At 41.5% G+C, this 27646-nt stretch overlaps 1 protein-coding gene across 2 annotated transcripts in view; it reads left to right on the plus strand.

Moving 5' to 3' along the window:
* Window positions 1-27646, plus strand: part of LOC134004717 (band 4.1-like protein 1) — an 81443-nt gene that overhangs the window by 16142 nt on the left and 37655 nt on the right. For both annotated transcript variants that reach the window (XM_062444085.1, XM_062444094.1), the window contains exons 2-3: window positions 22650-22788; window positions 23597-23764. In XM_062444085.1, the coding sequence (XP_062300069.1) occupies window positions 22750-22788; window positions 23597-23764 (207 nt within the window). In that variant the 5' untranslated portion in view covers window positions 22650-22749. The remainder of the gene's footprint in view (window positions 1-22649; window positions 22789-23596; window positions 23765-27646) is intronic.

A 27646-nucleotide genomic window follows, 5' to 3' on the forward strand; every position in this document is an offset into this window, starting at 1 on the left:
GCAAGAGCAGGGCTGAGATTCTAACCCAGGGCCTTCTGCTAACCACTAAGCCACAAGCTGACAAGTTAGAATAATTTCTCTTGGTGTCTTTAGATTTCAATGCCAAACAGATGACCAGGATAATGCAAGGAGATTTCAATACCATAATTAGACTCTGATAAAGAAAGGAAAGGAGCCAGCAGAGGTGGTTTGGGCACCTGGTTAGGGTGCCTCCTGGACAACCTCCCTCTGGAGGTGTTCCGGGCACATCCTACTGGGGACCCTGTGGCAGACCCAGAACATGATGGAGGGATTACATGTCTCTGCTGGCCTGGGAATGCCTAGGTATCCCCCAGGAGGAGCTAGAGGGCGTTCCTGGGGAGAAGAATGTCTGGATTTCCTTATTCAGCCAAATGCCACTGCAACCTGGTCCCTGATAAGCGACAGAAAATGGATGGATGGATGGATAGACACTGATAACAGTTGTTACTAGATCTAAAAATCTGTTTGTATAATGCCATAGAAGAATAAAGAAACTCTGCATCACAGTTTGGGTGTTGCTGCTGATATCCTTCTAGCCACTAGGTTGTAGAAAAGCTAACATGGACATTGTAGAAATACTTGGAGCAGGTAATGAAGGACTTTGGATTTACTCTTGAAACCATCTTACCATTTGTTTGGAACCAGGAATTCAAACTCAATTCAATTAAATCTACATCATTCAACATTTTTTTGCCATGTTAATAGTATTTGTATTGATGGCAATTTCTGTTTATAGTTCCACCTCATTGGTTCCCTCAACAACTATCAGATGGATTGCCATGAAGTTTTGACATGACATTCATGGTGCCTGGACAATGAATCCTAATGACTGTGGTGACCCTGCTTCATTCCAGTCTTTCCACCATCATTCTGGTATTTCAGTTGATTTATCTTTGTTGGCTCTGTAAGTGAAACTGGTCTATACTATGCTTGTTGCAACAGTTTGCCAACCAGGATTCCAGGAACTGGAATTTAGTTTAGTTGAGATGTGCTGATCAGTTATTGATTTCATGTTTTCAGTTATTGCCTCTATTGGATTTTTGCACTCAGTATTGCAGTCCTCTGTCCAGGGCCTGACTGACATTTTCTCTAACTATTCAAGTCTGCACATATTCACCCTGAGGCCTCTGGATGTGAATGAAACTTAAGCTTGCAGAACACTATTTGTTAACAGATTCAACTTGACAGTCAATATTGTACTGAGTTTTTCACTTTGTTATCAAAATAGTATTAGAAATGTGGTTATTGTACCACAAGGATTTGGTGTTTACCGTTCTTGTCTGGTTGTAAAATGTTCTGAAACAGAATTCAGACTATCATGTGACACCAATACTAATACAACTGAAATTGTTTGTGATGGGTTGGCAGTCCTTTAAAATGGATTGAGGCAGGCTTCTTCACACATTTTACAGACTGCCAAACTTTCATCTTATCTGTGGATATCCCTTCTCATTGCATTGTAATGATGTCTGGATAGCCGGAAATACTTATGACTTATAGTTACATCTATGCTATCTAGTGGCCATAGTCATTATGATCCAGTGAAGTGATGCTGTTCGGGTGACATCAATATAAGGTGCCTTAATAAGATGATTTTTTTAGGGTTGGGTGGATGTCTAGATAGTCTAGATGTCTAGACAGAAGGCAAAAAGTGGACTTTGCTGCTGGAGACTACTGTTTGCCTTTAGTTTCCAACCGCAAATGCTCTGTTTACAACTGTTTTTTTTGTTTTTTTTAACCGTAAAGTCGTGGTGTTTACTGCTACTGCTGATGACAAACATTACTTAACTTCAAGTAAGTCTGGTCATTTTAACCCAAACCAATATCTTTCCCAGACCTTAACCAAGTGGTTTTTCACTATAGGAGTCAGTGGAAATAGACTTATTCTGTTGTTTTGGTATGAGGACATGTTGGGAGAATGGTCTGGCAAAAACATAGTTTGGGTAAAAATATCCACATATCCAGGTATATATTTTACATTCTTCTCAGCCTCAGTCTCAATAATCTGCAGAAAAACACTGGACTCAGAAGGACCCAGGTGTGTTTGTGTGTGTATAAGAGAGAGTGAGTGTCCACTAGCACTCTATCCTCTCCACAGACAAGGCTGACAGGACAGATAGCCATTTACCTACAGAGTGCTGGGTCAGCACATTCAGCCTCTCTTATTTCAAGGGGCGGCAGCCTGCCAGCTAACCCATGAAAAGAGGACGGAGAGAATTGAAAGGTGTTTTTGTTTTGGTGTTCTGCTGCCTCCTCTTGCTGTACGAGTTCTACTATGTCCAGCTGACTTGCAGTTAGATTTTGTCCGCTGCTGTCCTGCCTGCTGCCTACTGCTGCTGTGTTAAACAGGGCTAATAGATATGAGAACTAAGTAAGAATACAAGATCATGGACTGAGCTAGCGTTCAAGTGTGCTCCACCACTGATTTCTGATCTTGCTTGCTGGACATGTTTTCTTCTTGTGTTATAAATGTCCTAAATTATTATATGTGCATTCATGGAATCTTTAATACACTTTTTTTTCTTTCTGTCTTCCTTTGGTTAATACTGTCTCCCCCTTTGGTATCTCCCTTGTATTATCTTTCACACAGAAAACACACCTTGTTGTCCTTCTTGTTGCTGTTGTTTTGCTTTTTCCCCCCATACTTTCAGTTTGTATGGGTGTAGTTCTCCATCTTGCCCTGTGTCTTATGTTAGTCACTTGTAATGCGCTATAAACAAGAAACAAACAAACAAATATTATCAAAATGACATTCACATCAACACTGATTTAGGAAGGAAGGAAATCAAATTTAAAGTGAGCATGACATTTTTCAGATCAGTTTTCTGGAAAACATCCACTGAGGATAGAGCTTGAGGGTTGGAGTGGTTGTGATGATGTCAGAAATGTGGTTTGCAGCTCTGAGCGGTTACATGCTGATCCAAGTGCCTGTAAATTACTCTTGTCGACACCTGTAGTCAAAACCTGCCTTTTTCTCCACAATAAGTGAATTGAAACTTGTGGGCTGGCTTTCAAAAAAAAGGCATTTTAAGTTTTGATTCTTCCCCCCCATGTGACTTGAAAAAACTTGTAGCACATGGATATGTCCTTTCAGTCGGAACATAGACATCTGTCCATTGAAGCATTCCTGGCAGGGAGCCACGAGTCTCTCCTGAAGGACATGGCAGTGAGTCAAAGGCTATTGTTGCCGTCTTTCTGTTTCTTGTATAGACCATCATGTCATGCCCAAAAAAGCACCAAGCCTGGTACCACTTTCTATTAAAACACTCTTTATAAAGGGTTAACGGATTGCTTTATTAAAGGTTAATAAACCATTTACTGATGCTTTATGTCAGTTATAAGCCATTATCTTCTAATTTTACCTCTTAAGTTCATTAGATTGATCCCTCCAATAGACCTTTTGACCTCCGTCCCTCTGGAACAGCACTGTAGGGAATTTGGACGACAGCCCACTTATTAACTATGTATTAACATTTACAACTGCAGACTTGATGAGCTGTTGTAAAAAAAAACATTTGTCGACGACTTAACATCCATAATTTCTTACAAATGGCCCACTGATATTTTCTGATGTCTTACTAGAAAGATAGAAAGTCTTAACCTGATTGATTTTGTTATATTTGTTTTTTTAACAACCTGGCAAAGAAAAAGTTATTCTTATTAATGGCTTATAATTGACCTGTTAAGCATGAGATGTATTATCTATTAATAAAAGCATTAGTTATAATTTATAAACCTCTTATAAGGGGTGACTTATAAGGAAGATGTAAATATTGTCCTTTCCATGTTAACTGAAGACCAAATCAAGTGCATGCAGATGTTTTTGTACAAACACATTAGACCTTTTGCTCTCCTCTGTGCATGCCTCTTTCAGATATGGTTGTCAGTTCACTCATCTGATGTGCATTGCCCAGGATAAAAGATATGAACAGCCACTTGAATAATGAGAGAACACTGAAATTTTAATAGAGCTTTTACCTGAAGGCAAACTCAAAGTTTTGGTCAAAGCTAAATCAAAAGAGTGTGGAAGTATCCCCTTCCTCTAGCATCAACTGCTTTTTTCCTTCTAGCTTCTTCTTTAGAGGCATCACAGGGCAGGCTGCTCATGTCTTAAGGAGGACACAGAAGTTGCCTTTAAGTAGAGGAATGCATTATTCAGGAGAGTGCACATGGGAATAAGGAGGGGAATCATAACTAGCAAAGAAGGTGTTGATATGAATATCCTCTGATAGCTCCTAATAAACAAAGGGAAACATCAGTATGAATGTAGAACATCGCTGCACACATATGGGATTTAAAAATTGTCACATCACATAAGTAGCTGCTTGTGTTGCGGAGTGTTCTCGTTGATAATTTAGAGGTTTGGCGATGGAGAGGAATTATGGGTAGAATGCTTGCGGCACTCAGACCCTCCTCTTCTCCTCAATTAGGATATTCATCCACTCAGGTTCCAGGTCACCCTTGTTTAGCACAGATTGATATATTTTCTAACCGGCAGGTTTTTACTAAAGGTTCCAATTATACCCCCGGTACAGGACAAGCATATTAAAGAGGAGATTATGTGTAAGGCTTTCTGCTATCGATCAGTGAGGGTCTCTGAGGTGACAAACAGTGCAGAGGAAGAACAGGGCGAGCCACACACACACACACACACACACACACACACACACACACACACACACACACACACACACACACACACACACACACACACACACACACACACACACACACTGATGTCAGGCTCAGATTTAAGCCAAAGGCGCAGTTTGTGGTGAATTAGAGATAGAGCGCCCATCTAACACCCACCTTCAAATCAGCCTAATTGAGCAGAGTGTGATTTTTGGCTTCAGTAGGCACCAGCCCAGACCTGGTGTTTTTTCAAGACTTTTTATACAGAGTTGCAGCAGAGCCGTGTGTGCTGTGTGTGTGTGTGTGTGTATGTTTGCATACAAGCACACTTCAGACACCACTGCTTAGATACACAGAGGATGCCTTGCAGTTTATATTTCTCGGTACATAAAGAAACAAGTATCTAGCAGGTTTTTCACGTGGTGCATCTACAAGAGCTGAGAACCCAGAATTTATCTTTGCTTCACATAAACCTTCAACTGCATATCAAAACAGTTTAGACTGACTTTGGAGCATTTCATATACAGTGGAAATTCCTGGTTATAGTGATAAAGCGCTTATATGGATCAAAAAACTTGACATAGAATCATTCCTATTCAAATGCCGTTTAAACTATTCTCTTATATTATTCAAATAGTCTGCTTACAGTATTTGATTTGGGCCTTTTCATACATGAAAACATATGAAGAAAAAACTAACTGTGGCCTTCAAATTTAGCCAGCTGTAGCTAATTACTGTTACTTCTGTGAGCTAATGTTAGCTTAAGCTGTCTGATTATGCTTTCTGTATGGCAGTGTTTAATTTACACTCAGCTAATGATGGTTTTGTCAAGACAGAAACACTAGTGTCATATGTTTATATAAATCTTGAATTTTCTAAATGATAGGCCATGTATGTTTAAAATCTAGTGTTAGCCTATAGTTTTTAGCAGCTAGCTTGTTTGTAGTTTGTGAGTGTTACTGACATACAGCTGGTGGAAAATAACAATTGTACTGAAATCTCCTAGTTCAACTTGTAAGTACATGTTTCTTAATTGTATATCCCACTTAAAGTGAGCTATATTGTCCATTTTTCTGTAGGAAACTAGTTAAGTTAGCTAGAAGCAAATTAGTTTTCTTCAGCTAACTCATTTGAAAACAAGCTCTGACCACGACAGTGAAGAGCTGTCATGTTATCTGATTCATTTCATGCAGAAACAGAATACATTTGTGACTTTAATTGGTGCAACAATCTTGTTTAATATTATGTAGAGCTCCAATACAACAAGGCTTTTTTAACTGAAAAAAGCCATTTAAATCACAATTTTGCTCAGTAAAATCGCAACAATATATTTCCCTCCAATTGTTCAGCTCTATCTCGTTGTATGCTCCAGTTTTATGGATTTGCATTTGTTAATATGTTTGCACCTATTTTATATTCTGTGTGTTTACCTGCACAGTATGACAGCTTTTATACTGTATGTTGTGTTTTCTTGCACTTTATCATTGACTTTCATGCTGGATTTGTCACTCATTACAAATCACATCAGGCAGGAAAAGACAGGGCAGCTTGACAAAAAGTGCACACACACACACACACACACACACACACACACACACACACACACACACACACACACACACACACACACACACACACACACACACACACACACACACACACACACACAGACTGATGCAGTAAGTTTCCTATGCCGCAGTAGCTCTTGGCATACCCTTAGTGGGAGGATAGCAGAGATAGAATGAACATTCGTGCCTTCATATAAACACAATGGAGTGGCTGATATGTGTGTGTGTATGTGTGTGTGTGTGTGTGTGTGTAATTTGCATCAACAAGGTCATGTCAGTCCAAGTGTGTGTGCGCCTACACCATTTGTTTCCCCGAGTGAACAAAGTCAGAATTAATTTTTTTTTAGCTTCAGAAATTTGCGGAGCGGAGCTGTGCATATATTTTACTATGTGTGTGTGTGTGTGTGTGTGTGCAAACTCCACAGGAATGCTTCTTCATGGAAGCAGCGAGGAGTCTGCTGGATGTCCCAGTGTGAACTCCAGTGTCAAACTCTGGAGTAACTTCACATTGCGTAACCGCGTCAGCCAGTGGATTGTTTCTCCCTTTGGGTTTACACTCGGAATGTTGTCCATCACCTCCCGTGACTGTAAAGTGTGACACAACAGAGCGCCACTCCGTACGTATAATAACACGTGGCTACGGGGGAGTGAAATACTGTCTGAATAGGACAAGATTATTTTGGAAGGGGCTGGCTGGCACTCAGGCAGAAGTACGTGCTGTGCCTGTCTCGGTAGTGAATGCTGGAAAGAGCCTTAAGGCGGCTCTCAAATCCTTCATAAAGGGATTGGGATCTGAGTTTTTTGGGGAAGGGAGTGATTCTAGCCCATTCTGTCTTCACATGTCAGCCGTGTGAACGTTCTATTGTCTCTTGTCCCACAGCTCACCCAAAGATGCCTCTTTTGCTCAGGGTTGCTGCAGTAATTACAGTTTTTTATTCTGTGTGTAGAATCAAATATGGAGCAAGGTTAAAGCAGAGAATGAGAGTCAAGTGTCAGCCCAAGTGTTAATGCTACAACAGAATTTGGGCGTAATGTTGCGGTTCAGTTGTTAGGGTCATGAACCTTTATTTAAGGAGGAATTAACTATCTGTCAAGCTTTTAAAATACATGTTTGATTTCAGCAGATTATCCGCTGGGACAATCTCAAAATATACAGTATGTTCAAATGTCAAAATGTTAAAATGTTTTCTGAGGCGAATGTTTGAAACATGAAAAACATTTTGTACTTTCATCAGCATTGGCACATATTGTGTTTCCATCCAGCATATTTAAAACAAGATTCCCCGGAGTGTTATGTGTTTTTTAACCACTTTGATTTTTTTTTTGAGTCCATCTTTTATAATGATTAGCTTTCATCCGCGATCAAAGTAACCGTGAGAAACCAACTTTGATGCTCGGACTGTTTTCACATATCACACACACCATGCACACACATATATATATAAAATCATATTTTGGCAGCAACCTTTCCTCGGGAGCAGAACCTGGCATTTCCAGTGTCAGATTGCTGCAGCTGAGGTTGAACCTGCTCTGAGGTCAACGTGCTCGTAAATCTGAAACTTAGCTGTGAAAATCTTCAAACTAGAAACTGCAGGAGCTTGTGTTTAACAGGAAGGAGTGAAAACACTTCTTCACTGTCATAACAACAGCACTGCTTTTTTTTTCTCTCCCCACCGGTACCCTCCATGAGCCACACGTCTGCTGTACTGCGCACATTTTACACAGTCCTGATGAATACCCCTTTATTGCACCAGCCGAACACTGTACAAGGTCCTTAAGAATCTGGATGCATGAGACAGACTGGATATAGTTCGTGGCCATCCTTTAATCTTCTTTGAAATATTAAGACGTTTAAAACACCAAAAGCCTTTGAATTCTTTCTTTTTGTCTTAGTGTAAATACATTTGTTATAATGAGGTTTTCTGGAGACTTTAAAGTCTTTATTAGACTCTTGATTCATAGAAGAAGTGAACCAATAGTGCAGTTACTTTGAATTTAAGAAGGCTGAACAGAACAGCCTCCTCTTTCTCTCTTACACAAACAGGCTGCATATTTGGAGAAGGAAATTTAACGTGCTTTAGAGTCAATCTCATCTTCAATTGGTTTTTTTCGGTGGTGAAGCAAAAAAAAAAAAAAAAAAAAAACAGAGATGAGAGGAAGCGTCTCAATTAGAGGTGGAACAGGCTCCTGGGTGCCTTTCTATACAATGCCCATTGTTTTGCACCTCAGAGGCCGGTGTGGAGAAAAATCCCAAAATTCACAGTTTAGTCAAGCGGAGCACATCTGCTCTGTCCTCTCTGCATCAGCAGCAGCTGCAGCAGCAGCAGCAGATTAACTGAAAACTGAAAGAAAAGATTCAATTAGCTGTTTTAAGTCATTTATCTAGCAAGAAATACCAAAAACATTTGCTTCTTAACAGTGAGGATTTAAGGCTTTTTTAGTCTTTTGTCATCACCATTTAGTAAATGAATTACCTATGAATTGATTTGTGAAAATACTACTCGCAGCTCTAAAGGATTAAAGAGCTAATAGCCACGTAATGGACAAAAAACACATTTCTTCTTTTAAAATGATGTATTCTCTGTCTGTGTGCTTAAAGTATCAACATGTTTCTGATTCCTAAATGTAAAATAATCTTCAGAGATGTTATTCTAAGTCTATAGTCAGAAGATTCTCTGCGCTTTACTGTCCACAGGCACAGCTTGTGTGTCTCCTGTCCTTTGCTTTTCAGCGCGTTTCTGTGTAACCTTGTGGCATTAATGTCGAGCCCCCGCTGGCAGATACTGCACAGAGCCCACTCTCTGTGTTGCTTTTTAAGGACAAGCAACAGAGGACACTTTAAAGGGGGGACAGATCGATGGCAGCGACGAGCGTACGTGTGTGTGTGTGTGTGTGGCAAATCTCATACCATGGAAAGCAAACACTTTCTCACACACACACATACACACACACATACACACACACACACACACACACACACACACACACACACACACACACACACACACACACACACACACACACACACACACACACACACACACTTCTTTTGCTCTCCCTTTTCATAAACCGCACATTTCAGTGGTTCAGGGGGACATAGTTTGGATGCATGGTTAGTTGAAGAACCAGATGGTGCTAGGTAGTGTTTGATCAGAGGCTGGATTCAGCTTCTCTTTTCTGCTTATCCTTGGAGACTCTTACACAGCAGAATGTGAGAAATGATGGGTGTTCTTTCATGTTTCACTCAAGTGTGCAGTGATAATGGTGAAGGTGAAGTAGAGCTGAGGAAACGTTGGGAAAAGCATCAAGAAGCCAAAACAACCAAGTTTAAATTTAAGACCCTGAAATAGATATATTGTAACATCAGACAACAAGAGCAGATTCATATTTGACAATTTTTTACCAAAAGGTATGTATGTTTCTTTAAGGTGCAGTGTGTATTTACACAAAACTCTTAATATAAGAAAAGATTATGTATCCTTACCTGTAGGCTTATTAAATATATTACAGTTTACTGGACAGTGGGCAGTGAGGAGGCGGACAGGAAACAAGTGGAGAGATATGCAAAGGTCCCTGGAATCCAATCAGGTGCTGTTATATAGCATACACAGAATCCATTTGGCTACCAGGCATTCCCAAAGGAGTATAGAAGAAGATAAAAGTGCCATAATGCAACATAATAAGCTCCACAGCTGTAGAAGAGCAGAGCAGGTGAAGGGTGAACAGGGTGGAGATGCTGTCGATACGGCCGACGCCTCACCAGAGGTAAAAGCAGCCACGTGTTAACAGTAAAAAAGTCTTATCAAAAGAACGCAGCCACATCCTGTAGTGATTTCACAGCTCACCGAACCTCATGTTTCACATGTCGTTTTAATTAACACAAACTACAACTCCCTGTCTCCTGTTTGCTCGTATGAAATATTTAGATGTTGTCTTGGTTTGTTTTTACCACTCTCTTCTGTTTCATTCAGGTTGGGTTTTATTTTCTCTTCTCACCTAGCTGATTCGGTGCAGCTGCTGAGACACATCTGTATGCGTGCTTGCGCTTTTGTCTGCTGACATTTAGATTTCTGTTCAAAAAAATATCAGAATACTGAGTGTGTCACATCTGTGGCTGAAAAGCTTGCAAAGACCTCATTACATCTGGCTCATCTGTAGCGTTTACAGCTCGAAATGGTAATTTTAAAAGCTTTTTTCACGTTTTTATATTCAAAACGAACACAGATAATTTCCCAGATTATTCAATTTAATTTTTAACTGAAAAAAAAGCTTTGTGTGGGATGTATGCCTTGAGACACACTAAAGTTTTATGCAAACTTTCAAAAAGCAAGTGAGTTTTGTGCTATTTGGAAAATTTAAATACAAGCAGATAGCAGCTCCATTTCTGCTTGATTCTTTTACATCATGTGAGACATTGTTCATGCTTTGAGCTCATGTTTTTTGCTGTATCTGTATGTGTTAGAAACAAGATGACAACCAGTACGACCAGCGAGCTACCATCACAACAAGTGAACCGCTTATCAGTACAACCTTAATATAAATGCTAAGAATGCCGAAGCTAATTTTAGGTTCTGACTATCTTTTTTTAAAAGCTACTCTCAACCTCAGCACATGATAATTACATGTCACTGTGACTGCTTCCACTGTTATTACAGAGCTCTGCTGCTGCGTCGCACCTGCTGAGATCTATGCAGCTTTATCTGTGAGCTGTAATGGAGCTGTTAGCAGATAACATGCTAACTGCTTATTATTCCGGGCCTATCAGATCACAAAGGGCACTGTGGGAGAAACAGAGAGAGAGAGAGAGAGACAGAGAGAGAGAGAACTGCTTCAAACTGGCCTCCTTCTAGACCCCGTGTCTTCATCTGCAGTCGAGATCATGAGCCACCATCTGTTCTACATGTGAAGCGGGGTGAGCTTTAGCTTGTTTAAGCTGCCTGGTGCAGTGCAGTGTGGCGAAGGGTCTCCAGCCCGGTTATGAAGAAAAGCTCCCGGATCAGAGGGACATTAATTAGTCCGACAGACAGAATTCTTCCTTTCACAGTTGAGCTCCCCTGCAGAGCGCTTGCAGCCCATCACATAGGATACCATATGGTGTGGCCTTGTGCCACCTTCTCCCATGGGCAAAGGATGAGGGGGGGGGGGGGTTTGAAATGGGCCATGAAAGGGACAGTGGGTGATGCTGCAGGCTCTGTTGCCATAGCGTCTTGTGTGAAATAATCTCTCTGTGTGAGGATCAGTCCAGTCGTTTGTGACAGGCGCCACCTCACATGTTGTCTTCTTCTCCTGTCTTTTTCCCGCGGGTCCTCTCCTCTCACCGTCGCGGCACTGCGGTATTTTGCATGCATGTGGAAGAGCCTTACATAGCCATGCCACGGCTTCATTCTCTGCAGCCTGGCATGGAGAATGTGAATCAGCCCATAGCCAAAATATTTTGGAGTGCACGCCACTCTCCTCGGATGATGGAAAAGCTCAGGCCTGGGGTGTGTGTGTATGTGTGTGTGTGTGTGTGTGTGTGTGTGTGTGTGTGTGTGTGTGTGGAAATGGCAGGGAGGTACATAGTCAAGCGAACAAACACTCACACACTGACTCATTCGCTCCAGCCACTGCCTCTTTGTGTGGGGACGGCCTGCACCTGCAGCATGCCAGCCAATGCTGATGCACAAGCCCACAGTCGCTCTGACCCCCTCCCACTTAAAGCAACCCATTAGCCAACGGTGGCTGAGCGCCGCTCCGGCTAGCAGGGCAGCAGCAGGATGTATTCAGCTGGCAGAGAGCACTGCCACTTGGAGCTAGCAGGATTCACCATTTGTGCCGTAATAACATACGTCTTGTAACCCTCTTAAGTTTTCCAAATTGTTCCATCAGAGCACGCTGAAGTCACGTTCTGATGAGTTTTTTTTACCTTTAATGAAAATCTGCTGCCATTAACATTTATAGAAATGTTCCAAAGATGAAAATAGCAGCTTTTATCTTCCCATTTAATGCAACAAAGGTGAGAAAATTTGCTTTTTGAGCTATGAATCACCACTTCACAATTATTCATTTATCTCAAAAAGGTCGCTCTAAAATGAAACCCTCACTGCAGTGAAGAGAGTAAAGTGCAGTTTTGACAAAGTCTACGAATTTGGCACTAATCCCAACTTCAATTGGACAAATAGTGCAGGCTTGCTCATAGGAATCCCAACAGCAGCTCCTGTGTGTGTGTGTGTGTGTGTGTGTGTGTGTGTGTGTGTGTGTGTGTGTGTGTGTTTGTGTGTGTGTGTGATCGTGATCCATCTTGATCCCCTGAGATAAATACAGGACAAGAGTTTGACTATAACTCAAGGCGGCCTGTGAAGAGATGAGTCCTGCTGTGAAGGCTCCTGACACCCACCATTTTCCCGTTGATGTACGGCGTTCTCTACGACTCGTAAGGCTGAAAGAAAATTGGAAAAACCACCTTCCGAGGCGACTGCTGTGCGTGTAAACGTCAGCTCAGTGTTAGGAGGCAGTTAGCTGCGTCCTTCCTCCATTAGATAACAGAGGCTTGTAGCTGTGTTGTCCTCTGTGGATTTATTCCCGCAGAGGACGGCTCTTTCTGATGAACTCTGCTACAAGGGCATGTGTATGCAAAACGCAGCCGAGCATGACCATTAGCATAATATTATGCATATGCAGTTTGACACATGGCTTCATTGTCACCCTCTTGTGCAGGACAGGCACAGCCCTGAAATCTTTCTATTAATAAAACTCATATATTTTTTGTTTCCTAGAAGAGGCGGGGACACAGATTGACCTTGGATGTATTAAAAATGCATGAAGAAAACATCACAAAAGATGAATGTGTGTTCTTAGAAACACACTCTGTTGAAATACACACTCTGTCGTTGGAAATTGACCAAAATGAGGCTCTTGTTTAAAAGCAAGAGTACATTTTTTAAAGAAACACTATGTGCAGATCAGTTTTCCACTAAAATAAAGGGAAAACTAATCTGAGCCTTGCGCCAGCCAGGCTAACACTGGGAAACAAAGCAGGTATTGTGTCAGCGCTTACAACAGGGTCATGAGGCAAGACTTGCAACTTCCCGGTTGGAAAGGGAAGGATTTCACAACAGACACAGTTATTTATCTCACTGTTACTATGGATAGGAGAGATACATATTCCAAATTGGTGCAGAAGATATCCACAAACAGTACAGTGAAATGAATGAATGAATATGGTGTGCATTATTGATTACAATGGAATCAAATTCTAATCCAAAGTGGAGTGCATTGGAGTATGCCAACTCAGTTAGTTAACTATAGTTTAAGAAAAAACTGAAGCCCTTTTCCAGACATGTGCTCTTCATCTATCTGATAAAGTCAGTCAAGTCAGTTTTTTTTTTATCATGTAGACACACAGCAGGTGTCCTTTCTATAAATGTTTGTTATGTCTTCATTCAGGCATGACAGGACCGTTACAGAAAACAAACCACAATGGAAATCATGACATCAAGCAACAAGTCTGAATTCATTTCTGTCACATTAAAGCCACATTATCATTTCATTTTATTTATTCATCTAGAATGACAACACACATTTCTGAAAATGTGCCAGCATTATCTAGCTGGCTAACTTTCAACTGCACTCCTCTGAAACCGGTTTAGTGACAAGTTTAATCACACACTGTGGTTTTAGGACAGACTTGATAAATTGTGAAGGTATCCTTGTTAGACTATATAGCAGCACAACTTTAAATACACATATATTAAATAAATGTCTTAAAGGTGCAGTGCTTCTAGTGGTAAGGTTGAACACCTAAATACCCCTCTCTCACCCTTCCTTTTCTAAGGAAGTAGGGGAATGTATGGTTGCTAAGAAACTCACAAAAAATGATTTTGAAATTTGGTTTCAACATACCAGCCTCTATGGAAGGGAACCCACTCTCTATGTAGATATAAAGGTAATTCTAAGGTAATGAAAACAGGATTCTTAGTGTCAGGTGATTATTCACTAATTAAAACATACTTATGAAAATTATACTCCATTTCTGTTAAGTTCCACTTCCACTAGATGCTGCTAAGTTCTACATACTGCACCTTTAAAATGCTATATACTGCACCTTTAAAATGCTACATACTGCCACTTTAAAATTCTACACACTGCACCTTTAAAATACTACGTACTTCAACTATAAAATTCTACATACTGCACCTTTAATAAGAGAACTTAGTGTATCAATTCATCATTTTGAAGTGTTGGTAGTAAGACTGCTGTTATGACTGTCATGTTAGAATAAACCAGACATTATTCAGACATGTACAATTGTCATCACGTTGAGATGCGCTTCTAAAAAGGAGCTAAAATTGTGGACAGCGATATTAACACTTACTCCGGCAATCATAGTCTGCAGTCAGATTGATTGCAAGGCTGTTGATTTATGTCTGCATAAAAAAATACACATAATAACAAGGCACAGTCAACAATGCAAAACAATGCATGCTAATATAGAAGAAAAAAACAAAGAGGCGAGGCTTGTTAACACATAAAAAACAAGAAAACTGAAACAAGTGTTCGAATAAATATGTAATTTCTACATAAGAACAAAAAGAAAAATATATTAATGTAGACCTAATGCAGTAAGTGAAATCAAAGGGAAAGTGAGAGTGTGTTGCGTGGGACGATGAGTGTGTGTTTGTGTGTATGGCTTCAAAGAGAAAGGCAAAATGAGGGTGAGACTAGGCAAAAACTTGAAGCAGTCATAAGACGAGTCCTGTTTCAAACTGTGTAGAGATGTGGTTGTATTGACAACGTCACTTGAACTTCTCGAACATCTTCATCTCATGCAGTTCAAACGGCAGCTTGTCTGGGAATCTGGTGAGTTATATAGGATGCTGGAGTTGTCTTGTGTTATCGATTTAAACTTGTGAACTTGTGGCTAAGAAATATGTGCAAACGATAAATGAATATTTCCAGTATAAGGATCTATGTGTCCAAACTTTCTTATCTGTTTTTGTGATTGAACTGCCTTTAAAGTCAGCTATACACTAAACTCTGGAATTGCTTGTGAGTAGGCTAAAATAACAGACTGGAACATTATCCAAACAGCACTGACCTGTTTTTTTTTTTTGTCATCAGCGCTTCACTGAAAGGCGAAAACAGCTGTAATTGCGGTCCTGAGCTGCAGGAAATAATTTTCCTGCTCAGAGATTATAGTGGTGAAGAATCGAGTTTGGGGAGTGCAACCATTGTGACAGTCTCTAATTAACTGGAGCACGGTGGAGGCTTCACGCTGAGACAATTACACACTGGCCTTTGAGAATGTGACAGCGCTTTTTTTCCCTGGGTTTTTTGTGTGTTTTCTTTGACAGGAACTGATAAAAACAGGAAGCACCTAGGCTTTCATCTCCAAATATTGCACCGAAGATTAATTTACATCCAACAGATTGCGTATATCTGATGGGATAAATGTGGATCACTTGTCTGTAGAAAATATCTTCAAATTATTTACATTTGGCGAAGAGAGTTTGATTTCCTGCCATGAAATTCTAATTATCCAGACAAAAGTGGGCTTTTAGAAGAAACAACAACTGCTGGAAGACTGGCAATTGAAGCTCAGACGCTCACAGGAGACAAAAGAGAATATCTCAAAAACAAACCAATTGAAGGGTAATGCCTTTAAGTAGCATGGCTCAGTGTGTCACATTTGTGCCTCTTAAATTTAGACTTGACTATGTTAGTCTTGACAAGCCAACAAGCTTTGTCTTGTCACCATGTGTCTCCCTGCCCGCAAGGTTCACAATGATGCCTGTTCAACTGCCCCGTGCACTCCCACACCCATGTCCTCATTTCCCTGCTCTATACTCCCGTTAGTATGCCATGTTTCTCTTTAGCTATGGTCATTCATCAGAGTATCAGCTGTGAGCGAGGGGTGTGATGATAGGGCATGTTTGAGGGGGGGAGGGGGGACGATGTGCATCTGTGGTCCCTCCGGTGCATCGTGTCTGGCAGCTTCAGGGACGGAACTGTCAGCGGCGAGGCGTCCCTACTAGTGCATGCACCAGTGGTCTCTGGCGCAGCAAGGGAAAGGTCAGCTTCCATTAGATACACTGTGACAGAATGATGCCTCCGCAGCCTGCTGTTGGATCCTGACAATTCTCTTCTCTATGTGTAACTATGTGTGTTGATACTCATCTAAAAAGGAACCCCTTTAATTTAGCCGAGTGCCAAACTGTACCTGTTCTGCTGCCAGGAAGCCAAACACGTGTTAGTACTACATGGAGGCAACATTCTTCTGTTCAAAGGAATGTGAAGCTTCAAGAGGTATACAATTGCTGCTGCTGTCTTGTACTTGAGCCTCAGTCTTTCCATTCAGGCCTCATCAGTCATCATCTGTTGGTAGAGGCTCACCCAGGAAACTTAGCAGAGTAATGAGAAGGTACTCTAGCTACAAGAGGTATTAGGACTCCATTGTCATCTTAGGAACTCAATACTCAATACACTAAAGTGGAAAAACAGCCAGCATACCATAATGCATCGACGCTGTGTAAAAAGAAAAGAGAAAAAAAGCGCTCTGGGCGATACTTGAGTGGCTCCCATCAGCAGTTGTCGGTGTGTATGACAGGCTGTGTGTTTACGTGTGATGTTGGTGAAAGAGAGCAGTGTCCTTGAGCCTCCCATCCTTCTCTCTGAGTGACTGAATGACCTCTCACTGACATATCTATTGCAGTGTGCCGGGGAACAGTGCAGACACTAGAATTGCTGCTTTCTAGGAGGAAGTGCCGGAGGTGTTGACAACTTGATGAGCTGTTCAGATTTTACTGGCCAGTACAGTAGCAAGTACCCACTGATCTTAGAATGTATGAAAACACACATGAGGCTATAGAGTTACAAAACAGGAGTAGTTGCTGGTTATGGAAGTGTGTTTTCTTATCTTTGATCCATTTACTTTTCCTTCAGTGGAACCATGAGGTTGAGATTTCTGGTGGAGTGAAATGTTTGGATGCTTTGCCATGAAATTGAGTACATGTATTCATACCTCCATCAGCATCTTTGCTTTATGACTAGATACAAAACTAAAGATTTTCCCATCAGCCTCAGCTGTACTTTGTGTTTGGTGTAAATTAGCCAAATGTAAGCATGTTCACTAAGCTTTACCAAGATGGTAAACACATGAATGTATTATAAGAGCTGGATACCGCACGAAAAATGGCGCCCATTCCTATGCCAAAAAAAGTTTCTTGCGGCCCACTGCACATGCTCAGTAGTTTTTCTCCCGTTGGCCCTGCCCATGAGTTCCCTACTCGGCCCACAGACTTTACATTGTGATGACGCCATAGATCTTTTATTTGCTTTTGTCTGCTTGAGGAAAGTTTTACACATATAAAACCTCCATGGATCATAAATTCTGCTCTTATAATACATCCATGGGATTAGGAAGAATTCTGGGACATTACACATGGCAAACATCAACATGTCATTGTCACTGTGAGCATATTAGTAAGTTGATGTTAGCTAACAAAAGTTCAGCCTTACAGAGCTGTTAATGTGGCTGTGGTCTCTTAGGCTTGTTCCCATCAGTCTAGTAATGTGGTTTGATAACCAGGTGCATGAGCCACTGAACCAAATCAGGGCTGTAGCAATTAATTTCAATTCAATTAATCCCTCAAGGTACAATTTGAGGCAATCGAGTCTGCAAGCAAGTACAAAACACAATTCATTTCCATACATAAAAACGATCTAGAAAATACAAATGCGACAATGTTAGAAAGAGTTGGAATACAAAGGGAATAATGGCAGTGGCTGAATTGATAGAATAGAACAGAATTTAAAGCTTGGTCTGGAGTTTTATACAAGAAATTTTTCTGAAATACAGGGTTTTTTTTAAATCACATAAACAGCAGATATCTTTTAATGCAGTTTTTAAAGTCTTAGAAGTGAAAATAACCAGGACCTTTTCTTACAAAACTCTGGATTACTGAAATAACTCCCATCACTGTGTACCTGTATTACAACACAAGCCTATATATGCTATTAATCACCACTGTTGCTTCACGAAAACAGTAATATGTAAATTTATATTCAAATTTGACACTTTTAACGGTTTAATGTGCTAATTTAATACAATAAGGCCATTCAGTCATGACTGATAGCTTTAGTTGCATACTCTACATGACTGTAATACAAACAGTTGAAGCCATTCTGTCTGAAAACACACTACATAATAATATTTTATGAGAAACACTCACAAGGTAGTCAGGGTGTTGTAGTTATTGTGTTTGTGTGTTTCTCTTTTGGCAGCACACTGGTCTATTTGATTACTCTGTATTTTGCACTAATGGATAAATGTGATTAAGACCACGGAGCAGGACCATGGATTGTACAATTGGATTAGAGTTGTGTGCTGGCCAAATAGTGATGACGGTGCTGTGTGTGAGGGGCTGAGAGAAGAGGAGCAGGTTGTGGTAGATGATAGAGGAGGGTTAGCAGCAGCGGCAGCGGGCCCCGCATCTCTGCTTCAACCTCTCCATCCGGCGTGCTTAGCTCCTCCACCGCTAACAGGAGGGGAGGCTTGACATTTCCTTTGAATCACGATGCCACATCAGCTCATCCGCCCCTCCTCCCTCTCTCTCTTGTCATTTCTTATCATTTCCATTTATCCTCGTTCCTTCCTTGTTTCCTGCCATCTCATCCTTTTGGCCTCTAATCTTCCCTCCTTGCTCAGGTTGTCTTCCTGTTTTTTCCGTCACTCCTCCGAGGGAAAGAGACGATCGGGTGGGAGAAGAAGAAGAAGCAGAAAAAAAAGAAGAGTACTTTATGCTGTTACCATGGCAACTGCATCTCGGAGCTGAGCCAGTACTCTTCCACAGACATGCGTGCTCCTCTCTCTCTCTCTCCCTCTCGTTCTCCCTCCACTTGCCTTGCTTAGATTAAAGCGTACCTCTGATGAGGATGAAGAGAAAGAGGCAGGACGGACGAGGGAGGAGAGGGCTGCGCTTGTTAGGGAAGAGTAGTGTTTCATAACCCTCCAAGGAAACAATGTGCTTTCCACTGTGATGAATTATTATTACTGATGGCAGATATCAAAGGCAGACATTGTCGGTGAACTGCGCACAGTGTACAACAAAGGCAACGTGCGGTGTATTCCTGTGCCATGAGGTGCTTTCTTCTCCTCTGCAGAGGTCTCGGTCGCCAGGTCGACAGAGGAGATCGTGGGTAATAGTCTGCAACAGGAGATGAACACATTCTAAGGGCTCTACTGCCTCGCTCTGTGACATCCATCTGTGTTAATTTGGCAATTAATCTGATTTAATGAGAAGATGTCTCACTGAGGGATCCCATTTACCACAACTAAGTTTGGATTATTCGATTAGTATTCTCAATTCGATGCACTCGCATGCACGCCCGTATCCGCATGTGTCCTCGAAGGGCCCTTATTCATTATTGGCCGACACGTACGGCGCAAATCCTTTACGACCACTTCAAAGCAACAGTAACTATCGATTTGTGGATTGGTTGGAAAATGTGTCACGGTTGTCTGGACACTTTGTAATGTGTTCGGAACGGTATTGAAAAAAATGTCAGAGGTGGGGATAGAAATGCAAAGATTGCTGCTGTTTTCGGGTAATTTGTTGGTGTGAATGCAAGCTCTGGCTGTGGATGAATGCATCATGTCGTGTAGCCCAGATGGATGTTAAGCGAGGGGGGACATCACCTTCTGTTTGATTCGGACAGAATAAGAAAGCGCACACCTGGAACACACAGGGGATACGGTCCTCATTTTCAGCTTGACTGAATGGGATCGAGAGGTGAATGCGATAAGAGAAAGACAAGGCGGTGTTGGTGGAAGGGTGTTTGCTTCCTGCGCCATCAGAACACGATACCCGACGGAGTTTTTTCCAGTCCCAATCAGGGAGTTTGTTTGCCAGTCATATGATGATTCAGCCAGGGAGGGAAAATTGATGGAGCAACTTTATAGCTCAGTGCCCAGATGGATCAGACAGAAAGGGGGGAAATGAGGCCCTGAGCGGACATACCACTCCACGCTTCATTTTTGTCCCCAGGGAGGGGAATTCATTTCTGTCAAATCAGTGTGATTGTAAGTAATGGGACAGTTGTGATAGCGCAGCAGAGGAGGAGGAAGAGGAGGAGGAGGAGGAGGAGGAAGGAGGAAGGAGGGGTGGGGGTGGGGGTGTTCACACTCCTTTAACCACTTACTATAGATCAAGACCTTCCCCGGCTGGGAGTCGGAGGGGGGTTGTCTCTTCTCTGAACCGGTGTGAACCGGTTGTGTTCCCACCTCAGTCGTCAGCCATGATTGCCCACAAACCCCCAGGTGTATTATGTTGATGTGGTTTGCAGCTTGTGGGGGCGGAGAGACCTCCAGGGTCATAAAGTGACTGGATTATATACAAGGTCCTGGGGTATTGTCAGGGGAGCGCTATAATACACTGGTATTATGTTGAGCAGATCAGATCCCAATGTGGATACACTCACACATTATACGCCTTGTCCTCCTTTTATAAGAGGTCAAAGAAGAACATGTTCCAGGATCATGAGCATCTTTTTCATCTTCTGGCGAATCTACTGATTGTGTATAAAGAAAAATCCAGCCTGGATCACAAAAATATCCATCCACAGAGTGTCTGGCATTTTGGGGAGCTTCTTTTTCTTCTTTCTCTCACTTGGATAAGTGGACAAAAATAGACAATCTCGTCTCCACAATGGAGCAAGAAATGTTCAACTATCCGTATTATTCACAGTGAATTTTTGCTTTTTTGTGTCTTCAGAAGCACACAGCAAAGGCTTATTTTTCTTTTCTTTCCTTTTTTAAAAAAATTCCCCACTTTGCACAGACTGGGGAGAGATGCATTCTGGGGGAGGTTGAACTGCGGGTTTCTCCCAAGTAGAGTGCAATATAATGCAATACAATGTGATTTTTATTTCTGTGTTATAAAGTATCCAAGCTGACATGGGCTCATGAGACATCAAATATACATCTGCACTGGCGAAACAAGAGCATAAACTAGCACATAAAACTTATAAACAAAGACTTTGTAAACATGTAAGTAGCGTGTTTATGATACATACCTTTAGGCCTGTCATGATAACTACTTTTGTTGGACGATATATTGTCTCAGAAATAATCGCGATAAACGATATTGTTATTCAAAGATCATTTTAAACCACTGATAAAATGATAATATAATAGCATAATATGATAATACGATAACATACTCCATACTCATTCTCCACCTGCACCTATAACCTACAAGCACCAACTGATTTGGTGGAAAATGTAGAAATGGAGTCTTGCGGTTATTCAGACAGTAAGAAGTCATAAAATAATGTTCCATAAACCCTCCAATCACATACGTCCACAACCTATGTCTCTAAATATAAACATTTTACACTCATCCAGTGTGCCCACAACAACACTCAGCTCCGAATCCTCGCTTAACTCCCTCCACCCACCCCCAGCATCCTTAGCTGTTTAGTCGTCACTTGTGAATCTTTCTTTTTAATATGTGTTCACATTCATTAAATGCTGTGTATCTCAAGGCTCTTCCACTGGAGGTTTTGCAAGATCAGGGACAGTCTATTTCAGGCTTGCTCAGATTTGTTAGAGAGCCACGGTGCCAAAACTCAAATTTAAATAGTTGCACTAAACGGTTAAAACCTTGAAGCGAGCGTATTGACTGCACTGAAGTGGAAGCAGATGAGGCGGGCTGCGGGGAAGTGGCTGCACAGGGAAAGAAAAATGACAACACTTGATCACAAAAGAACTGAAATACTGATGATGCATAACAAACCCACACAACTCTAACAAAGCACCTGTCTGCACTGTAATATTACAGTGTACGCACCTATGTGTCACTGATTAATAGCAGCAGCTTTTTATTGTAAAGAAATTTGTGCTTTATCAGGGAAATCAAAGAAGTCATTCAACTACATGATATGCCCTTTAGTCAACCACACAGTCCATTGCACCATGCAGTGATACAGACTGACAGTTTTTTTGCTTTAACACTGTCCTGAATGAAATAATCCACTATTGATCATCATGAGGAGCGATGGTAGAGCTCATGGCCTCATTCACTACTTCCTTTTTTTTCTTCTTTCTTTTTGGTAATCATCATCCTTACTGCCAGATCTTGACTTTTTTAAATAGATGATCATTATCTGGCTCAGTGAGGGATTTTATAATTAAAGTAAATGTCCTTGATGACAAGGTGAATTAAGTCAGTGGAAAATTTTGTTGCATGAAGACGATACAGCTTTCAGAATTTGTAATAAAGACGAGGCCTGGTATTGTTTGAGGGTGAATGCACCCGTGTTCTCCCGCTGTCATATCCTCTCTTTTGATTCCGAAAGCAGAAACGCGCTTGACGATTTTGAAGTGACGGCTCTACTCAGATGAGACACTGACTTAAAATATTTGCTGTGTTCTCGTTTCTCCCCCCGCAGGTTGGTGTTACTTTGCTGAAGCAACAGAGGCAGGCCCTGAGTCGGAGGTGAAAAGAGCAGAGACAGGAGTCCTCCCAGAAGGCAGGGGGCAGCGGCAGCCATGCAGGACTCAGCCTCGGACAACAAGATGGCCAAACAGGTCGGCGAAACACTGCAGAAACCACAGACTGATTTCCTGGTGGTTGTGTGAAGGCAAAACACAGGAAATTACAGGGAATGTTAGCTTTTAATTTAAAAGCCACTGCAGGACCTGAATTGGCTTTCTAAAGTACCACTCCTGATCTGCCGTTCTCCTGAGCTGAGCCAACTGTAGAAGAAACAGGGCTCGTTTGTTCACATCGCCTCCTTAAAAACAAGCCTTTGGGCATTGTAGATAATGAAGATGACAGTGATTATGAAGGCTTTTTTTCCCCTGGATTCATTAACTTACAGTATTACTTGATGTTGCAACAGTTAGGCCTTATCTGAAACAGAGTCTTTGTTGTATAGGATATGGAGACTCTTTGAAATACAGTGATAGTATCACTCATGACTGGTTTTATGTCTGATGTCTGTTTTGTCTTGTATTTCAGTGATAAATCTAGTAACTTGGAGTTCAAGCAGATCTACAGTATATTATAAGCTTTTCAGTATTTTAATTAGCAGACTTCCATAGATTTCATACAGTGCCTTAAATCCAATATCTATTAATGTGCCAATGCTGATTCTGCACCACTGATTTTCACTCAGGCTACTAAAGCCAAACACTATGATGTTCGTCCAGGAGGGATAATGTAATGTGAAAAATACTGCTGAAAGTGTTTGCTAAAGAACTTGTTTTTGTGGCACTGTGCTGAAACACTACTTCAAAGTATTTAACTCATGCAGGTATCATGATTGAAAGATGAAATCCATCACTGCATTATTTGACTGCCTTTGTTTCTCGTTGTTTTTCTTCACATATAAAGGAACAGAACTCCAAGCATCTGGACGAACACACTGAAACAGATGACATGTCTGAGAAGACGTCCCCAAACAAGAATCTCAAATCTCCTCAGAAAGGCTCCAAACGACTTAAAACCGCCCCCTTCAAAGTGACCCTGCTGGACTCATCCGACTATGAAGGAGAAGTGGAGGTACGGGTGACTGGAAAACAATTTGCCAAAACATGTTTTTTTTTTTTTAAATTAGCCTGAACATGCTTTGAGCGAAACATTCTTTTTTTCCTTTTTCCTCCTTTGTTGTTATTTTTCCTCTGTGGGCAGTTGTGTGTGGTGTATAGTGCTGCAAAGAGTGGATAAAACAGGCACACAGAAAAACAGCGAGGGTGCCACGCTGAGAGCACACCAGGGGGGTGAAGTCAAAGCAATGTTTTTTTTTTTAATACACACAGTGGCACAAAAAGAAATAAAAAAAAATAAAAATAGTGCCATTTGAAAGTCTTCATTCCACATAGATATATATGGTCATTACCCTGGCTGTGTGAAATAGGATATTAACTTGCTGTGAAGGGAAACTGAAGGCATAGATGAAAGTCCATTGGTATAGATAAATGCACGTAAAAAAACTCAGTTGTAACTTATAGCAGCATATAACTGTGGCAGAACAGCTCTATATTTTACCTCTAAAATAATATTTGCAAGATTGTGGAGGAATGACTTCATATTCAATTATTTAACTGCTGAAGTGACTTTGCTTTTTTTGTTTAGGTCCAATTTTAGATTTAGCTCACTAAGAATGTATCTAGACATCCAAATCCAGGGCTGCTGTCTCTGGACCTGAGATAGCAGAGTTCAATCAGGCTTCTGTCTGGGCTAATTGATGGCAGCCTGCCTGTTTCACACTCCAGTATCCTGCTTGTGAATCTCTTCTACAAGACCTCTGTCTGATGCTGCACAGGACTGGAGACATGCTGTCCATGCTCATATGTTGTTGCGGTTTGAGTGTCACATTAACCTGTCACCTTCAGTACCCTGGACAGTGCCGCGGAGAGGCCGCACGCTGAGTGCGTCTGCGCTCAGAGCTTATTAGGACCTGATGTGCTTCACCTGGGAGACGCCACTGAGAGAAAGCCACTCTCGCCACACAGAACTTTTCCCCCTACCCTTTCCCCTGATTTTATAGTTGTTAAAGTATAGTAAATAAAGTAACGAATTTTGTACCTGCAACTTCGACTCCTCCTATATCCGCACCTTACATTTTGGTGCCGAAAACCCGAGAGAAGAAACAAAAAGAACGCATGACAGCTGAAGACGCGGACAATAGGACAAAGCAACAATGTCGAACCTGCAAAGACAAAAGAAACTAAGGGGAGCAGTACGGGCCGCTACGACACGACTCTTGGACAAGATTGATCGGGAGGTTGGAAAAGAAGATCCCAGCATAGATGTGCTGGATGAATACTTGGAACATCTGACGGCGAGAGAAAGAGCTTTGTTGGATAGTGATCATGACATTGAAGCGGAGACAGCAGTGGATGATTTGGAAGATGAGGTCAATTCAACCTTTGAATACATGGATCGAATCATATCAAGAAAGACCAGGATAAAACGCATCCTGAGAAATACGGACGACAATCAGAGCGCAGCTTCAGTGGCTACCCAATATTCAAACAATGAGGTGAGAAGATTTCCAGCAGTCAAGTTGCCAAAATTGGTCATGGAGAAGTTTTCCGGAGATGTCAGTAAGTGGCAGAGTTTTTGGAGCCAGTTTGAGACAGCAGTTGACAATAATGCAAGTCTAACCAAGTCTGATAAATTTACCTATTTGAAATCGTTTTTATATGGTACAGCAGCTAATGTAGTTATGGGACTTTCTTTATCAGACGAAAATTATGACAATGCAAAGAAAATGCTTATCAGCCGATTTGGGCGTAAAGATCTCATCATAAATGCACATATGAATAAGCTATTAAATCTGGCACCAGTAAAAAAGGCCTGGGATGTCGCAGCTTTACGCAGGCTATATGATGACATCGAGATACAAGTGCGCAGTTTAGGCTCAATGGGAGTAGTCTCTGACAGTTATGGCAACTTGCTCTGCCCTATTCTCATGAAGATGATACCAGAAGAAATGGCTTTGCAGTTCACCCGTCAAAACGGTAGTGAAAGAGATGATGCAAATAATGACAACACGTTCAGTGTCCAAAGCCTGATGACGTTCTTCCAAAAGGAGGTTGAAAGTCGTGAAAGAACAGCTAATCTCACCCAGAATGTGCAACAACCAGATAAAGAGAAACAATGGGAAAGGCCCTATGCGGAGAAGAGAATACCGGAAAAAAGGAGATCTTACACAGCCTCTACAGCCTCGTTCCACGCTGTCAGTGTCAGAGATGAGCCAAGGTGCGTATTCTGTGGAGGAAACAATCATAGATCTAAGAACTGTACAGAACTGACTCTTGAACTGAGGAGAGAAAAATTGAGAAAAGAAGGAAAGTGTTTTGTGTGTTTAGGTAGCAGACATATAGCGCGTAATTGTAAGAGTTAAGGAACATCAGAAATAATCAGAATATCGAAGTTCAGCTCCTGGAGACGCCCAAGGTGAGCTCTTCAATTATTAAAATGGCAAGTGAAACGATAAGAAATGATTTGGAGTCAAAAGGAATGCCTATGGCGGATGTTCCCGTGAGAGGAATGGAATCAGAAGAACTGGGAGTCCTAATTGGAGGAGACCAGTACTGGAGAATTGTCACTGGCAAAATGGAAAAGCTGGAAGACGGACTTGTTGCGCTGGAGAGTGTGTTTGGATGGCTTGTGCAAGGAGAAGTCACCACACTGAATATTGTCACCGAAGCTGTTGACGTTGAACTGCTGCATGTCTGTGTGGAGCAAGACCAAGCGCTCTCCAACCAGTTGCGCAGTTTTTGGGAACTGGAGTCACTCGGAATAGGTAAGGAAGAGTTATATTCCGAGACAGATGAAACAGTTCTGAAAAGATTTGAAGAAACTGTGAAGTTTGTTGACGGCAGATACGAAGTCCGACTGCCCTGGAAAAATGAGCATGTAACTATGTCCTCAAATTATGTTACAGCTAAAAGCAGATTTGATAATCTAATGAGAAGGTTTAAAATTAATCCAACTCTTTTTGAAAGATATGACGCTGTTATTCAAAACTATTTAAAAGAAGATATAGTGGAAATAGTCAATGATAATGTGACAAATGACCCAGTGTACTATTTACCACATCATCCAGTCATAAAAGAAGACAGAGCTACGACAAAATTAAGAGTTGTATTCGATGCCTCCTCTCATGAGAAATTTAGCTGCTCATTAAACGAAGGTCTGCTTATAGGTCCAAATTTAAATCCTGACCTTTTGAACATTCTGATCAAATTCAGACAATATCCAGTAGCTGTAATGGCAGATATTAAGTCAGCCTTTCTGCAAATCTCCCTCGACAAAAGAGACAGAGACGCACTGCGATTTCTCTGGACAGATGACAAGCTGATGTCGCAAAGGGAGATAAAGGTGAAAACACTCAGGATGACCAGAGTCCAGTTTGGAGTGTCATCGAGTCCTTTTCTGTTGGCAGCTACTGTACGACACCATCTGAAACAACATGAAGAAGAAAATCCTGAAGTGGCACGGACAATAAAAGAATGTCTTTATGTGGATGATTTCATAAGTGGAGCCGACAACAGTGACGCAGCGGAAGAGCTGTGTGTAAAGGCCAGAGAAATCATGGCAAGTGCGGGGATGGATTTTTGTAAGTGGAAAACAAACAGTCCTGAACTTCAACAAAAATGGTCACAGGAACAACAGGAACAAGGGAACGATTCCACTCCATTAAAGGTCCTGGGCCTCGTCTGGAAAAGTGAAACGGATGAATTCGTCTTTGAAATGGCGGAGCCTGTCCAGGTCACAGACAACAGGAAGGTGGATGGAGAACAGCTGACGAAGCGCTGGAGTTACCGCCGCAAACTGGTGGGTGAGTTTTGGAACAGATGGAAAACAGAATATCTGATGGAGTTGCGTTCCGCTCACTGTACCAGAAGTGTGAAATCAACTTTATTCAAGGTT

This window comes from Scomber scombrus, chromosome 3, assembly GCF_963691925.1.
Source record: "Scomber scombrus chromosome 3, fScoSco1.1, whole genome shotgun sequence".
In the NCBI taxonomy this organism is placed as follows: domain Eukaryota; kingdom Metazoa; phylum Chordata; class Actinopteri; order Scombriformes; family Scombridae; genus Scomber; species Scomber scombrus.